This window comes from Idiotropiscis lumnitzeri, chromosome 15 (assembly GCF_059441095.1).
Source record: "Idiotropiscis lumnitzeri isolate Australia: NSW breed Sydney's pygmy pipehorse chromosome 15, RoL_Ilum_1.0, whole genome shotgun sequence".
Lineage (NCBI taxonomy): Eukaryota > Metazoa > Chordata > Actinopteri > Syngnathiformes > Syngnathidae > Idiotropiscis > Idiotropiscis lumnitzeri.
The window spans coordinates 13,405,729-13,419,180 of record NC_142405.1 but is presented as its reverse complement, the minus strand read 5'-3'; the positions used below and the strand labels follow the sequence as shown (position 1 = coordinate 13,419,180).

General features: G+C 38.5%; 1 protein-coding gene across 11 annotated transcripts in view; it reads right to left on the bottom strand.

Annotated features, from left to right (window-relative positions):
* Positions 1-203: 203 nt before the first annotated feature.
* rbfox1 (RNA binding fox-1 homolog 1) overlaps positions 204-13,452 on the bottom strand; it is a 265,406-nt gene continuing 252,157 nt past the window's right edge. For 7 of the 11 annotated variants that reach the window (XM_088316625.1, XM_088316624.1, XM_088316628.1 and 4 more), the window contains 3 exons: positions 12,774-12,838; positions 7,971-8,046; positions 204-2,938 (listed from right to left, as the gene is read on the bottom strand). In XM_088316625.1, coding sequence (XP_088172751.1) covers positions 2,816-2,938; positions 7,971-8,046; positions 12,774-12,838 — 264 coding nt within the window. In that variant the 3' untranslated portion in view covers positions 204-2,815. Of the gene's footprint in view, positions 2,939-3,104; positions 3,211-7,970; positions 8,047-12,773; positions 12,839-13,452 lie in introns of all 11 variants that reach the window. The other 4 variants (XR_015846620.1, XR_015846619.1, XM_088316632.1 and 1 more) reach the window with 2 other exon arrangements.

Sequence of the window (13,452 nt, the reverse complement as noted above, 5' to 3'; positions counted from 1 at the left end):
TGAACAAAAGAATTACAACAAAATATCTATGTTTAACACACCAGAGTATTTAGAAAATAAAACATGAACAAGGATTATTCATGTAATTTTTTTCAAGTTTGGCGGGCCGTATTAAAACATTTAACGGGCCGCATGGGCCCCCCGGGCCGTAGTTTGCCCACGGCTGCTCTAAATATATGCAATATGGAAACCAAACCTAAAAATTTGAGAAAACAAAACTTTATTGATGGTTATTGACAAGTGGAAGAACCATAGTACATGCACATACAATGACAGTGCAGGAAGCCTCGTTTTGAACCACAACACCTACTGGAAGCAGCACTTAGATAAAGTAGTTACAGAATCCGACATTCAGCATAGTGAAGACCTTCAAGTCATTCTGTCTCTGAGCATACATCGTCATTCGGAACATACACAGATTTGAACCAGCGTAGCCAAACTTGCCCTGATGCTTTTACGCTGCCTTTAATGCGGTGCATCTGAGGTTTCTAATTGGTGATAGATACAAAAGGGAAGATATGTGTGTAACAACACCACTAGTTGGGAACATTTGTAAACTGAATGTGGTGCAAGGAGTGGCTTGTGGACTGGCTCACAATACAGTCGTAGCCAATCTTCCTTCCCTCAAGTAGCGTTGTTCAAAGACACTACAGATTGATTCCATGAACTTCTATATACATCATTAATTAGCTTGTTCACAAATGATTTACTTTTCATATGTATATAATTGTATAATATTCAAACAGTTGTTTTTCCAAAGAGTAAAGTTTGAGAGTCTGTAAAAGTAAGCTATGTCACATTAAGAATAACATAAGAGCAAAATCAACGTAATTAAAAAAAGAGAAAATTTACACCTACAGCACTGATATGTCTCAAATGTATGTGGAAATTACAAGTTACATGTGCAAAATTTGACAACATAAACAAATGAGCGTATATACTGCAGAACTACAATGTATTTATTTGTAAAGACTTGCTAGAAATTGGAACATGACTCGATAGAAAAGGAGCTAGCTTGCCAGAGCAACTGATCTAATTGCCTAAATCTAAAACATTATACCATTATGTGTTTCATATATGATAACATCTTCACTGCACAGTCCAAATATCATACATTGTTTAATTATTAAATCTTATCCCCCATACATTTTTAATTAATGGACAAAAAAAAGCAAAACCAAATGAACATGTTTAAAACATGATCAAATACATTGCAATATATAGTTAGAATTTTTCCAGCAATATAAAAATTATCAGGTATACCAATGAATTTATTGGAAGTTCCTTTAAAAAAAAAAAAAAAAAAAACCAACAAAAAAACCCATCTACAACTCAATAACCATCGCTACTCGGGAAAGGAAAATGATAAGTGCAGCACATTGTTCAATTCATGATTAATAGCTACGTTTAGCTGAGGAATGGTGACTTATCCTGTCATTCACGCTCTTCAGATGAATTATTAATTAAATTATTTTTCCATATTTTTGCCAACAGAACTAATTTATGAACAAATGTTTTGGCTGCCATGACAGAACTACCCCCTTTATACTTTGCAGAGTCTTGACTAAACGCACAAACACACTGATAGGATCACTAAAACCTTTGGCTTGATGTGATATATATAATCTAACCACATTATTTAGTCAATAAAGCTACAGTCGGAAAATGTGCTGACTCACATTATTTTCTCCCTACTGACTAACTACGCTAGCGTCGCTATCGTCTATACTCGCATTTCTCAGTACTCCCTAGCCACATCCGAATCTAAATTTCAGCTCATGACTAAAATGCGCCAAAATAACTCAGAAAAGAACAGTAACACGTCGCTGAAAAAAATCATTGTTGTACAAAAAACAAAAATAAATTAAAAGAATAAAATAAATAATACAATACACGCAACAAAATATTTGACCATAAATGAAATCAGGATACTGTACAATGAACATAATCAAACTGCACAGTGAAATGTAAAGTTGAGGTCACTGGAATTTTTTTTCCCCTCAGAAACAAATGTGATAAGAAAGTCATGATCTTGACATGATTGAGTTCAAATAATTAACAATCCTTTGCTTCGCTATGCTGCTTTTAATTAGCCTATCCTGACCATTAATGTTCACAAAAACTCAATTTATATATTTCTCACGATCTCTTGACATAATCCCAAATTGCATAAAAAAATGCATCAGTCAAAATTAGTAAGTGCAAAAGATGCAGAGAGAAGAACAAAAACAGTTGACAAGCATAGTCCCTTTACTTAAAAATAAACAAAAGCTTGAAATTTTCCTATTTTCCTGAAACCTCAGGACACAAATGATTTGAATTGTTTTTTGGAATTAAAAACAAAAATCTCAAGATTTGGAGACACATGCTTTTCATTGACAAAGTCTTAAAAAAAACAACTAAAAATATTTATCATACAGACTGAGTGTTATATACAATAATATGCATCAGATAAATATTACATCTGTGTCCTAATTTTTACTCTAACATTTACTCTATTAGTACCATGGACACAAATTTCTACAGCTGAAACCTATGTTTAAATCTTTAGAAATTAAAACCCCACAATATCAAAATACACAGCACAAAATATCTGAGGTATAAGATGAAAAATATCAGCTGTCATTTTCCTCTTATATATTTTTCTCTCTCTTAGGAGATGCTGAAATGATGCGTAAATTGCATGTATTGCAATACCCAGGCCTCAGCAATGTCTCTCTTTTATTCACACTCCTTCTTACACACACACGCACACACACACGCACACTTTTCGTCCTGTCCAGTTGGAAGATTGTGTTTCAGTTGGGAAGTGTTGCTAATAGGGAGCAAAGCGGCTGTAGCCTCCCCGGTATATACTAGCCTGGAGAGAGGACAGCACAAGCCCTACGTCGTCAACATGGCTCCGTGTTTTGGCATCTGTCAGAGGAGTGAATGCATTCTGAAAAACATGTGCAGAGAAACACAAGCATGACACACAAAAGCAAGAAGTTGTGAAACCATTGTTAAAAACAACCAAGCACAAACACAAAATAAACACATGCACTCCCTTGTTAGCTCCCCATGACCCAGGACCAACTACAAGTACAGTTCCAACATTACGTTACCGTTTTTCCAGCGCAAAACCATTGGGGATGAAAAGACCCGTGACCGGAGCAATCGTCATGCAGCAAGCACAGCGAGACACTTCATGCCAGGGGAGCATGCCAACAGCTATGTGAAAGAAATCAAGTCAATATTCTCATTATAAATTGGAGGGAAAGATGGATTAAAAAAAATCAAACAAAAAAGGGTGGTATGACCGAAAATGTGAATTCTGACTGGGGGCATCGATTGAAGATGGATTATGCTAGATTATCCCTGCTGAAAGGTTATTGAGAAGGTTGAGATGTATCCCAAGTAAAATATGACATTTGGTATGTTGTAAATGTCCAAAGAAAAATGTTTGATTTAGCAACAAATAAATACGGCACAACCTGTTACTGATGGATGAAATACCAGTGGTAACTTTTAAGAGTCTAAAACGGTATGTTTATGTTTAAAGTTGCTGCAGGTTCAATTCTCAACACTCAAACTCATACCGAGGGGCAATTTCGAGTGTCCAATCAACTTGCCATGTATATTTTTGGAATGTGGGAGGAAACCGGAGCACCCGGAGGAAACCCACGCAGGCACAGGGAGAACATACAAACTCCACACAGGAAGGCCGGAGCCCGAATCGAACCCACGACCTCAGCACTGTAAGGCCATCGTGCTAACCAGTCGGCCACTGTGCCGCATTGATAAGATAATCAGCTACAAATAATTTCACTTTTGTTGTGATTGTACATTTATGAAAAAAAAAGAAGAAAAAAAACACTCTTACAAACGGTGTTACTTGTATCATGTTTAAATCGATCAAACAAAATCAAGTGTACCTCGACCAACGTATTTTTAAATAAGCGTTTCATAAATTCACAAAATTGGACTGATGGATGGATCGATAATTTATTTGTCCACATGGGAAACTGACTAAAAACCGACAATATGTTGCTGTAATATGCGTTTCTGGCATTTTAATAATACGTATTTACAAGAGTTTTGGCCTGCACTTCCCCCTGCCACAATCTCCACAGATGCAACATTATAAAGACGCAAAATCAGCCATTTCAATTAAAAAGAGAATGTTCTAAAAATAGAAGCTTAGAGGTTCAGAGTATCTGATATCCCATAATAAAAATTGTCTTGGTATGAAGTCATGATACATTTTTAAATGGATTGGTCCTCTGATGCAATGCGCAGTAAGACAGGTAAGTAAAACACCACTCAGCATGAGAAGAAAGTTGTTGGGAACTACACAGACTTCTGCCATTTCACATTTGCATATCGCTAACAATTAATTGCATTTAACTGACGCATTATAACTACACAATTTGATTAATAGACATTAAATTACTCGTCGTGGTTACTTCTCTTTAGTTTGAGTGGGGAGTTTTGACCAATGATCATATATGAACACTCCTCTCACCATCTCACTCAGTTCTTTCTCCCTCATGTCCTCCCTGTGGCTGCAGCGCCACAGGAGATTTAATTATCAAAATGACTAATTATTTCATTACCAAGGAGTGCGGGGTGAGGTGGTATTCACCAAATTAGAAATATAATAACTAACATGGACTGGGCTGCCAAAGCATGAGGACATTCATCACCTTTTACAGGCGGGATTAATGTGGCATTTGGACTGCCGTTAGCAGCGCAGACAAATTCAATTAAGTTTAAGTGAGGATAAGTCAGTGCTGCAGAAAAGCTCACGCACAATGCCTGAGAAGTTGGGCTAGGCAAGATAGCCCAAAGCAGACCTGTGAAGAGCAGTATGTAAAAATCACATGATAAGTAGGATGCTTAAATGTTTTGGATCATCAAGCCAATTTTAAAATCTCACAAAGACATCCCAAGTAAATAAAAAATGCACTTTTAAAATGATGATTGTATTTATTAAAGGGGATAAAGTAACTGTCACCTCCAGACATGATTTCCGGCATAATAATCGAATCAAGAAATACCCTAAACTACGAGTGTCAAAAACTCATTTTTGTTTGTTTCACTCCACTTTGTAGTTACAACTGCTCTCAGACGCTTTTTGGCGATAAAACCAAATAGTTTATTCTCACGTTACATAATTACGTTTATTCAACAAATTGTTTTGTAATCAGAAGTCTCAGAGAATTTTGGCGCCGTGTGGAGCTTTTATCTTATCCCCATGCCTGTGTGGGTTTTCGCCGGGTACTCCGGTTCCCTTCTTCATTCCAAAAACATGCATGGTAGGTTGCTTGGACCTGCTGAATTGTCCCTAGGTGTAAGTGTGAGAGTGGATGGTTGTTCGTCTACATGTGACATGTGATTGGATGGAAACCAGTTCATGGGTGTACTCCCGTCTACTGCCTGAAGACAGCTGGGATCGGCTCCAGCACGGCTGCAACCCTCGTGAGGATTAGAGGCTTTGATAATGGACGGATGGAAGACTAAGATAGCTGTTTGTTCACTTACTGAAAAGAGGGTGACCAAAAATATTGCAAAAGCTCACCATTATCATTTATTACACATGACAATTTTGGGACAGATTTAAAAAAGAGGAATTTGACGCACAAGACTTGCTTTTACGGGCCCCATAAAATGATGTAGTGGGCCAGATCTGTCCCCGGGGCCTTAAGTTTGACACCTGTGCCCAAACAGTACCTGTCAAACTAATTCATGTTGGCGACAAGATTTCAAAAGAAATACATCAAGCCATTATCCAAAGGCATGAGCGATATAAATCCATCACCCTGGAAAAGGTTACAAAGACCTTTCTAAGGCTTTGGGAGACACCAGCAAATCACGATCAGAGCCATTAATCCACGAACAGAGAAAACTGAGAGCAGTGGTGAGCCCGCTCAGCAGTAGTCGACTCATCCAACAATTTATCCAGGAGTTCACAAACCCAATATCCAAAGGACTGCAGGCTTCACTTAATGTTAGCTTTCATGACTCAACCATAAGAAAGACACTGGGCAAATGGCATCCAATGCGAAAACTACTGGTGTCAAAAAAAGACCACATCAAATGAGCTTTAATTTGTAACAAAAGCATTTTGTTAATCCCCAAGAAATAGTAAGTGGACTGACGAGATGCAAATAACAGCATTTGACAAAAAGAACATCCCGCCGACAGTCAAACATGGTGGTGGCAATGTGATGGTCTGTTGCTACTTTGATTTTTCAGGACGTGGATGATTCTCTGTTATAAATTGAATAATGAATTCGGCTGTCCACCAAAATATCCTGCTCGGAAACATCCGACCATCGGGTCGTGAGCTCAAGCTTAAACTCTCTCACCCGAAACCTCTCTCGAATGGCCCCCAATAAAAAGAGAAAATTAAGATTTTGAAGTGGCCAAGTCAGGATTGGGATATAAATTCAATTGAGATGTTGTAGTTAAGTTAAAACAATGGTGCAAAGAACAGTGGGCTAAATATTTTTCCACCGCGATACAAAAGGTAGTTGTTGCAAAAGACTTTGTTCTGCACCTGTGTAGATGATAGCCTCTTTTCTGGTGTCATCTGGCATTAAACCTGCTAGACTTTGACTGGTCCTTTGTAATGGCCTATAGCCTGCACCGACGGAAGGTCCATCAGGAGGTCAGCGGCTGACGAATGACGGACATTAACTGACCCGTAGATGCTGAGCATAGCGAGCATTAAAGACAAAGAGCATGGAGTGGTTCAGGTGGGCCCAACATTGCCAGCAAATCTCAGGGCACATAAACAATTAGTCACACTTGTACTGAAACCTACAGACAATTTTGAGAGTTCAATTAACCAAGCATGTATGATTTTGGAATGTAGGAGGAAACCGGAGTACCCATAGAAAACCCATGATGACGTGGGGAGAACATGCAAACTTCACACAAGAAAGACCAGGTGCCGCGATTCGAACCGACGACCTCTGCACTGCGAAGCGGATGTGCTATCTAGACATGCATACACACATGATTTTTTTTATGCATTACTTATGTTTCACCAAGGTGCATTTATCATTTGTAACTATTAATATTTAAAAAAAAAATAGTCATCTGGATCAGTGAAACTCTATTGTGTGTACTTCAAACTTCAGTATGATTTCCCTACCAAGTTAGAGAAGCTGGATACAGAGAGCATTGGTGTGTAATTGTGCATTTTTTTTGTATTATGTATTGACATAAAATAAAAAAAAGAAAAGACTTTTAAAAAAGGTTTAGGGAAAGAGTAAAGCATTTATATTAAATTTCCTCTAATTCCTATACCACAAATCAACCTGTGTTATATTATAACACATATTCCAAATGAAACACATTTTTGTTGAATATGTAAAGACTTACAGCAGTTATTTTGCTGTCCATTATAGCAATACTGTCAGAATTTGAAACTTAAGGTACGGGACTCCATATAATACAAGCTGCATGGTGTCTCATTACCCGCTGTGAAACATTTCTTTAAAAAAAAAAAAGATCCAGATATCCCTCGTGTGCAAGGAGCTTCCTACTGTACGGCCACAAGCCTACTTTTGCTACTCGTGTTAAGTAGACTGATAAATGAATGGACTCATAAGCAGGGCTGCAATTATGATGATTAGCTCATTGTAATTTACAATTTGGGTCTAAAATCTCAAATGGCCTAGAGAATTTATCAGCATGATTTTTCCATTTCCTTCATCAGTGAAACAAAATGTGATAATTGGCCATTTAGCCAGTATTATTCTCCCTCCACTCCTGTCTGCCTGTACCTACTGCAGTGATGAGCAATGAAAACACAATTAAAGCAAGTGACATACACATAAGAAAAGAGGAGCTGAATTCAATATTGATGATTTTTTTTGGGGGGTGGGGGGGGTGGTTCTAAAGTTGTTATTGTAATACAGGTGAGGTAAGCCATGACGATTGGGAAAGGGACGAAAGTGTGACAAGCATGGCAGTCTTACCATGGCACCAACGCTGTATGTGGCTGCTGGAGTGAGTGTGTGGTTGTAGGGATCGGCAGCATATACTCGTCCATAACTACGGAGACACCAGAGAAAACAGACGGTTTGAATTACAAATTATCGACATATTAAAGTTTTTCAATTTAAAAAAAAAAAAAAAAAACATTTGGCGTCGTGGAACTTCCCTTGGGTGTGTGTTGAATTTCACCACTTCAGGAATTAATGTACAAAATATTGTTGGACTTATGAAGGAAGTAGAAAAAAGGTACAAAGAAAATACTATAAAAAAGAAGAGGAACAAAATAAACAGAAAAAAAAATTGAATTTAAATGCCTAGAGCATGTTGTTTATGCTTTGTGCACATTATTGTCTTTTTTTCTATAGCTATTTATGTTTTATTTTTATTATTTCATCTATGTTTAATTTTGCACCATTGACCGGGGGAAAAAGTTAAAGTACGTTTCACTGACAATATTTATAAAATTGATTTTGAATTCAAGCGTTGTTCTCCCGCAAGTTGGGGAAGGAGATGTGCAAGTGTGTGTCCCTCATTCCACCCAACACTTTTGGTGTGTTTGACGGCCTCCTTTTTAGTTGCACAGGATTTTTAGACTTTACCTTGATCTTATCTACTGAATCAAGATCGGTTGATATTTTTCTTTATAGACAAGAATAATGTCATAATGAGCACGATCTATTAATGATGTCATTGAGTGGATCTGCAAAATAAGACATTCCTGCAAACGCACTTATTCACTCTTGGGTTGTTCTGTGCTGCCCGAAAGCTAATCTATTTTTAGCCCTGTCACGTGTCGTGGGAGCAGAAAGCCTTTACATTGAGAGGTGGAATTTTCACCATTCAATCACAAGTAAAGTTTGTGTAACTTCTTTTTACTGGCGCAAATAAAGCCCAACACCTATTTAAAGGACACCAAAGCGGGCGCCAAATGGGTCATCTGCAATACGCAGTCATCACATCAAGAAGGTTACGAAATTCACAAGCTGGACTCTATAATGCCGTAATAGGTGCAACTTGTGAGACAAGAATAAAGCAGCCACGGTTGTCTTGTCACCCATTGTTGCTTCTGTAATGACCAAAGTGGTTCTTTTCCCCTTTTTTCAATGGAGTATGCCCCGCCTCTTCTCTGATAAATGTGGAGCGAGTGACAAGTGGATGTACATATGAACACCCGCGATCAAACTCGGGCGAGGCACACAACGCCACAGCATCTCAGATTCCATTCGACAGAACCATTTTGGCCTTTTCCGATCGTTTTTCCGATCACGCCAACCAGTCATCAAGGATGACATAGCCATAGATCTTCACTTTACCAATATCCATATTGATTCTGAATAACAACTTAAAGCTGCCCTTATGATGCTCAGGACTATCAAAACATTAATGTCCTGTTCCAAGCTGATAATCTACCTTTGTTCGAAAAAACATGGAAAAAAAATCCATTTGTAAATGGTCATAATTTTGTGAAAAATGGAACATGTAAATCACAATACGCCTCCTTAAAATGTCATCATTAAATGACTTTGAAAGACTGCGACTCTTACATCATATTCTTGGATTCCCTCTCTTTGAGGTCTTTTAAATCTTTCAAGAAGCTCCTAACTGAGTTGCTTATCCTGAGCATAGTAGTACATGACATACTATTTAAAGTCACAACAATTAAATTTTGCTATCATTTAAAAGTTGACTTTTCCGTGTGGGGTTTGCATGTTTTACATTTGCCCTTACTCTGTACATACATACAGGCCCACTTGAAGACAACCCTCCAAGTTACCCCTGTGAAGAAGTCCAAAAATCAATGGACGGACAATACGTTGCTTTCCTTCCAGAAATCTAGGAAGTTTGAAATTTCAGACCACTACATAAAATGGAATGCCAGAAGTTGGGTTTGGATTTAATGCTTTTATTTCAGAAATTGTACATATCTTATTTAAAGAAGCAATTAGCACATGCCCCTATATACGCTGCCAATTATTGAGGGACATAGAATACATTTTCCATATATTTGATCAGAAATACAGAGCAGCTTTGCTTACTCCCAGCCATGCTACGTCTGACCAGATCTCCCCTCCTCCCATCCTTCTTGTGTTATTCCTCCATGATAAGAGCCAATCAGGGGCCAGAGTGTGTGCCCATAATTGAGCAGATTTGCATAGCAGCCCAGTGGTTGAAGCGATTAGAAGTTAATCCCGATTAGTTTTGGACATTGCTATTCAACAGCAACACCCGCCCAACACTCACACTCATCCCGGCACTGCATTTGACCTATCTTATCTCACAGTGCAGAGCCCTAACCCATCATCAGTGCCGATGTGTGACAGTGTGGGAGAGTGTGTGGTAAACTGCAACTGTTACACAAATTCCAAAGCAATTTCTGTCAAACCCCGTTTTAAAAATGACCCTGAGGTGAAAAGATAAACAGCGTAATATAATTTGCCAAGTTGTGACTTTAATCAAATGTCCAATGTGTGAGAACAGAGTAGAAAGAATAATTGATTCTGTGACCGTGCTGTGTTGATGACACATTTGTGGGATGATAATAGAGGGACAGGTTACGTTATTGTGGAGGACATGCTGATGAGATGACTTCCTCTGTCATCAAAATTTGAGATCAGTTAAAGATTATGTGTTGCACTCAATTAAATAGAATCATCATTTTCTAGCCTGAATTCATACATGTGTGCGTGGTTATAAATTTTGGGGAATAGTCATAATTGGCTTGTATGGGGATATGAGCGTGTCTGCATGAGTGGCTGCATTGCATTTGTGTTAGTTAGGTGCTCAGAAAGCAGCTGTTGTTCCGTCCCCTCTGTGATCCTTGTGGCTTAAACATGACCCACATGTTTCCATTTTGGCCCTGCACAGATGGTAACATCAAGGCACAGGTGCACACAAAACAGTCCACACCAGGCTTGGTTAACACGTCTACATCATCTGTCCTCTTATAAGCCTTTGCTTTGGGATCATTTAAAGTTGCCCTCCATTATGTACATGTTTTTTGAAACCGCAAGGTAGTGGTGTGCCAGAGTGCTTTGGCTGTGCGAGTTCCTGGCCTCGCAGCAGTCTCTCTGTGCTGGGGTCTCGATAAGTCGTTGGTTAGTGTGTCCTGGGTGTTTGTGTGCTGTGTGCTTGACTAACTTGGGGGCGGGATGGGCTAAGCACCTTGCTGCACTGGCAAAAAGTTGGCAGCATGATTTTAGAAAATACATTGGCAACCATTGACCCAGTCTGCAGTACTGGTCAGGACCAGATTAGGTATAAGGGACTTCCAGGTTTTTGAGTGGAAAGGGGTATAATGTTGTACAAAGTCTATTGCTCAAATTCTTCACATTTTGTTTTTTTGTGTTTTTGCTTCTTATATGTATCATAATATTTCTGGATGAGGTAGGTTCTAGCTTCAAATAATAACGCATTAAAGGTCAAAATATAAGTTAAATTAGGTGCAAACATATACAATCAAGTACAGTTTGGTTTCAACAAATAATGGCGCACAACTCTCATGTATATACATGGGCTGAATAATCAGAGATGGGCATTCCGTCTCAGGTACGGAACGGTCCGTCCGTCAGTCCCAGACGGACCCCCATATTTTGGATGGAGCCCGGAGGCGGAGAAGTCTTTTAAAAAGGATGGACGTACATTTTTGTCCGTCCCTTTAATCGTGCCTAACCGGGTTAACTACCCACAGACGCAGATCCCAATGACAGAAACACATAAATAAAATAATGCATCAGCCTCCCAGCGACACTGCATTAGTAGTATTTCATGTTGGGGGATGCTCCTGCTGAAAGGTAAGGACCAAAGCGCTTTAAAAGGACGGAGACGTACGGGGAGGCACGGTGATTATTTTTATTAATAAGAATGTGTAATGATGAAAGTGTGCTCGGGTCGTGGGCGGATGATTGAGGATGGATCGGCAGAATAAGGTAAAGTACCCATCTCTGAAAATAATTCTAGTTTGACGCACGTGCTGACGGATTAACCGACAGACATACTTGTCGATGCAACATATACCACTAGAGGGCACAACTCAAAATGATCCATAAAGACAGGAAAGTTGCATGTTGTTAACTTGTTGGCAACTATTTCAGAAAGCAAAACTCACAATATTCATGGAACTTAACCATACCGTGCAGGTTTGTTTTGCAACGAGCTGGCAATGTGAATTGCAGTAAAGAAACTTTTTGACAACATGAGGACATTTTTAACAGGGCTGAAATGAAAGGCAGCGAGAAGCGAAGATAGCGTGTCAAAAGAAAGTCACCCGAATGCAAATATGACGAAGCATATGTAGCGCCTGGCTTCACTTGTGACTATAAAATGTTTGTTTAGAATTTCAATCAATGAAAAGGGCGTGTAAAATTAAGCCATGATATTGCTTTCTCTGTTTGACAGATGAGTTTGTGATTATTTCTAGATGAGTGAGCCTTTTTATCACTTTGGAAATGTTAATCTTAGTCTCATCAGGCCATAAAACATTTTTAAATCCTTAAATTTTTTAGGCTTGTATCTAAAGTTATGTGGCAAATTCCAGCCAGGTTGGGGACTTCTTCACACCTCTCAAAATGTTTATTCATTTATTTATTTTTGTTTCTATTTAATCCACCACTTCATGTCTGTTACTTAGTATAGTCATTTATTTCTTATCCAACAAAATGCAAATTATTGAAATTTTCTCTGAAATTGGGACCGTATGTTGTATGTTTTGGAGTTTATTTGACGCCACAACATGCACTCTTTGTAACATGGCTACTATGGGCGCTTTCGGAGGAAAGCAATCTCACCTGTCACTGTATGCAGCTGCTGTGGTAGCAGTAGGCTGGGCAAATCTGTAGGCAGCGTAACCACCCTGGAAACACAAGAATACACTCATGTGAGATTGTAAAAACAGCAAAAGATTAAGTGTATTTTGTTGTAATGATAACTATTCCCGGAAAAATCTCGTTTTTGTTTAAGTGAAGAATTGATTCTTGAGACACACACTCTGATTTCAATAGCAGTTTAGTTCCCATTGTTGTTGCATTAGAAATAGCTTAACAGGCATACCTATAGCCACAAATAATTACACTGTATATTCCTTTGAAATGGTCGTCCAGCACACACACAATGGCTATTAATGTAAAATAAGATGTTCTTATAGTTAGTGTGTAGTCAGTTTTTAATCTGTCCAGCCAAAGTTAAATGAACAGTTGGTGAAACACTGTGGCTGTCGTTGGCTATTTTGAAATTAGCCACTAGTAAAACAAATGAAATCCATAAGCAATCAGACCGTTCAAAATCACCGCAACCTTCAAAGTGTGTCTTCATTCTCAAACACACACACACACACGCACATGAAAGGATTATGATAGCATGGGTGTCAGGAACATTTTGAAATTAACCTTATTTTGGGAGGCATTAATGAATTATTTTTTAATTGTATTTATTGAAATGAAATAATCAATGCAATGAACACTCACTCTA